The sequence below is a fragment of the Octodon degus genome, unplaced genomic scaffold (genome assembly GCF_000260255.1).
Source record: "Octodon degus isolate 3935 unplaced genomic scaffold, OctDeg1.0 scaffold00388, whole genome shotgun sequence".
Lineage (NCBI taxonomy): Eukaryota > Metazoa > Chordata > Mammalia > Rodentia > Octodontidae > Octodon > Octodon degus.
The window spans coordinates 203,143-205,509 of record NW_004524964.1 but is presented as its reverse complement, the minus strand read 5'-3'; the positions used below and the strand labels follow the sequence as shown (position 1 = coordinate 205,509).

Genomic DNA, 2,367 nt, shown 5'->3' with positions numbered 1-2,367 from the left:
GACCCACGTGTAGTATCTCGTGGTGGCGCAATACTCGCTTGCTTTTTCTGCTTCTGCTTCTCTGAGGCTGACTTCCTCACTCTGCAGTAGCAATTGCTCCCAGGCCTCCTCCTGGAGTAACTGAAAGCCACCCCACTGCGCATGAGCTGTGCAGAATTCTTTCTCGGTTTGGACCTCTACAAGCCTGACCTCTGTTGTGACGACAGGAAAGCCTATATGTCAGGGCCTAAGTGTTATGAGACCTCTAACGGTTACAGTTACGATTTCCTTTATCTGATTCCCTGAACAAAGCACAGATTTGAATAGATCTAAAACAACAACAACAACAACAACAACAACAACAACAACAAAAATGGCATTTCAGAGGGAAAACAAACTTGGATTTTGTTGTTTGCATGTCTTACAATATTTAACACACTAGATTTGTACTTTTCCTGTTGTAAATAAACAAGTGTCAGTGGAATTAGACTTTTCTGATAATTTTATTATTCATAGAAAAATGTTTGACACACACAAAAATAACAACATTGATTTAGTTCAGCTTTTTTGAGCAAAATGAATGCATTAATGACTTTCTCTAACTTTGGTATCAGCATGTACAGCGTCTCAAATATGTGCTCAGTTTATTGAACTCCTGGAGGGAATCCATGAAAATCCTTCTAAATGAAGCATATCACCTGTTGGAATTTAGTACTTCTGTGAAATACCACATCAATCAACGTTCAGGGCTTAACCAGCATCTTCAAGAAGTCCTAATACAGCTTTCCAGCCAGGTGAGCTCCTTGAGGTGCTTCTTGCTGTCTGATGAAAGATCCTCACTACTGTATAAAATGTGTGGATATCTCTCACTTCATGAATCAGTGTACCAGCACTTCAACTCCATGTTCCATCTTCTGGCCTGCTGTTAAACAAAGTAGGAACCTTGGAAATTCACAGGATCTGAGCAAGTTAGTAGTTCCTTCTTTGAAAGGTGTTTCTTTCGACCATTGTCTACTAAGCTACTCAGGATGTGACTCTTCCTGTGGTGGGTTTTTCAATATTTCTATGGAAGGGAATTCAGTGAAGAATCTGTACAACAAATTTTTCTTCAGTTATCCAGGACAGGAGTATCTAGATTCTAGACAGATTCTTTCCTTTTTATTCTTGTGCCAGAGGAATGATTCAGAAGGAGGTGAAAAAAAAAGGAGAGAAACCACATTATCCTGAATTGCATCCCCACCTTAGCTACTATGCAGAAGACCCTGAGGAGGACAGAGCACCAGCTATGTCCCACAAATATTAGTTCATAGTTATTACTGAAATATATGGGATGTATCTCTCCCAGAATGGTCTGCATTTTATAATATATAGAGTGTGAGCATCACTGCTGTTTTCCTGCATGTTTTGAAACAAAAATTAGTTTCATTTTACATAATCTTCCTAAATAACTCCTCATACCATGGTGAATTAGTATTTGAATATGTTGGGCTGGGGAGACAGCTCAGTAGAAGTGCTTGCCTGGCATGTTCAGGATCCTGAGTTCAATCCCCAGCACCACAAAAAAATGTATTTCAATATGTATGTCTATTGATATATGAAAATTCTAGTGTTGGAATGTTCCAAGGTATTTCAGATTTTCTTATAAATCATGTACCATTTTAAAAATAAAATATAATGACCACGTATGATGGCACATGGCTGTAATCCCAACACCACGGCGGCTGAGACAGGAAGATCAGCACATGTCTACAATGTGAGTCAAGCCCAGCCTGAACTGCACAGTGAGAGTTTGTCTCAAAAAAGACCAACACAATAACTAGTACATAATTACAAACTATAAGCAGGAATTTTATATGTTATGTTTTCTTAAGAGCATGATGGCTGTGGTAATTTTCTCATTTAATGGGAAAAAACAAACATAAAATTTACTAATAGTATTAATAATTCTATCTCTTTTTTCATAGTTTGATTATGAAATTACAACAGATGTGGAATACGCTCCCTATAGAGGACTTCAGAACCTGCAATCAAATGTAGAACTTGTTCGCCTCTTTAGTTTTCAGAACTTTTTCCGCTGCATGTTTTATGATAACCGTAAAATTGTTGAGTACCTGAAGGAGTTGTTGGTTGATGTTCTTAAGTACAATAAATGCTGAGATCACATTCATTCTTTCTGTTCCAGAGATGGCGCCCAACAATGGATCATTTGGAAGTTTCTTCCAAGTTTTAACTTTTTAATAATATCTTGGATGTAAGACGACAAATATGTGCTTATACAATAAAAGTGGTCACTTCAGCATTGGCAAATTATTTAAACTTGTTTTGACCTACATTCTTTCTCTACTTTGCTTCAAAATAAAGGAAAACCTAGGAGCACCACTGTGAAAC

General features: G+C 37.6%; 1 protein-coding gene across 1 annotated transcript in view; it reads left to right on the top strand.

The window, feature by feature from the left end:
• The window catches only part of LOC101584034 (prolactin-like), an 18,994-nt gene extending 16,859 nt beyond the window's left edge, over positions 1–2,135 (top strand). Inside the window, exons 4-5 of the mRNA XM_004648332.1 lie at positions 594–773; positions 1,944–2,135. Coding sequence (XP_004648389.1) covers positions 594–773; positions 1,944–2,135 — 372 coding nt within the window. The remainder of the gene's footprint in view (positions 1–593; positions 774–1,943) is intronic.
• The last annotated feature ends 232 nt before the right edge of the window (positions 2,136–2,367 follow it).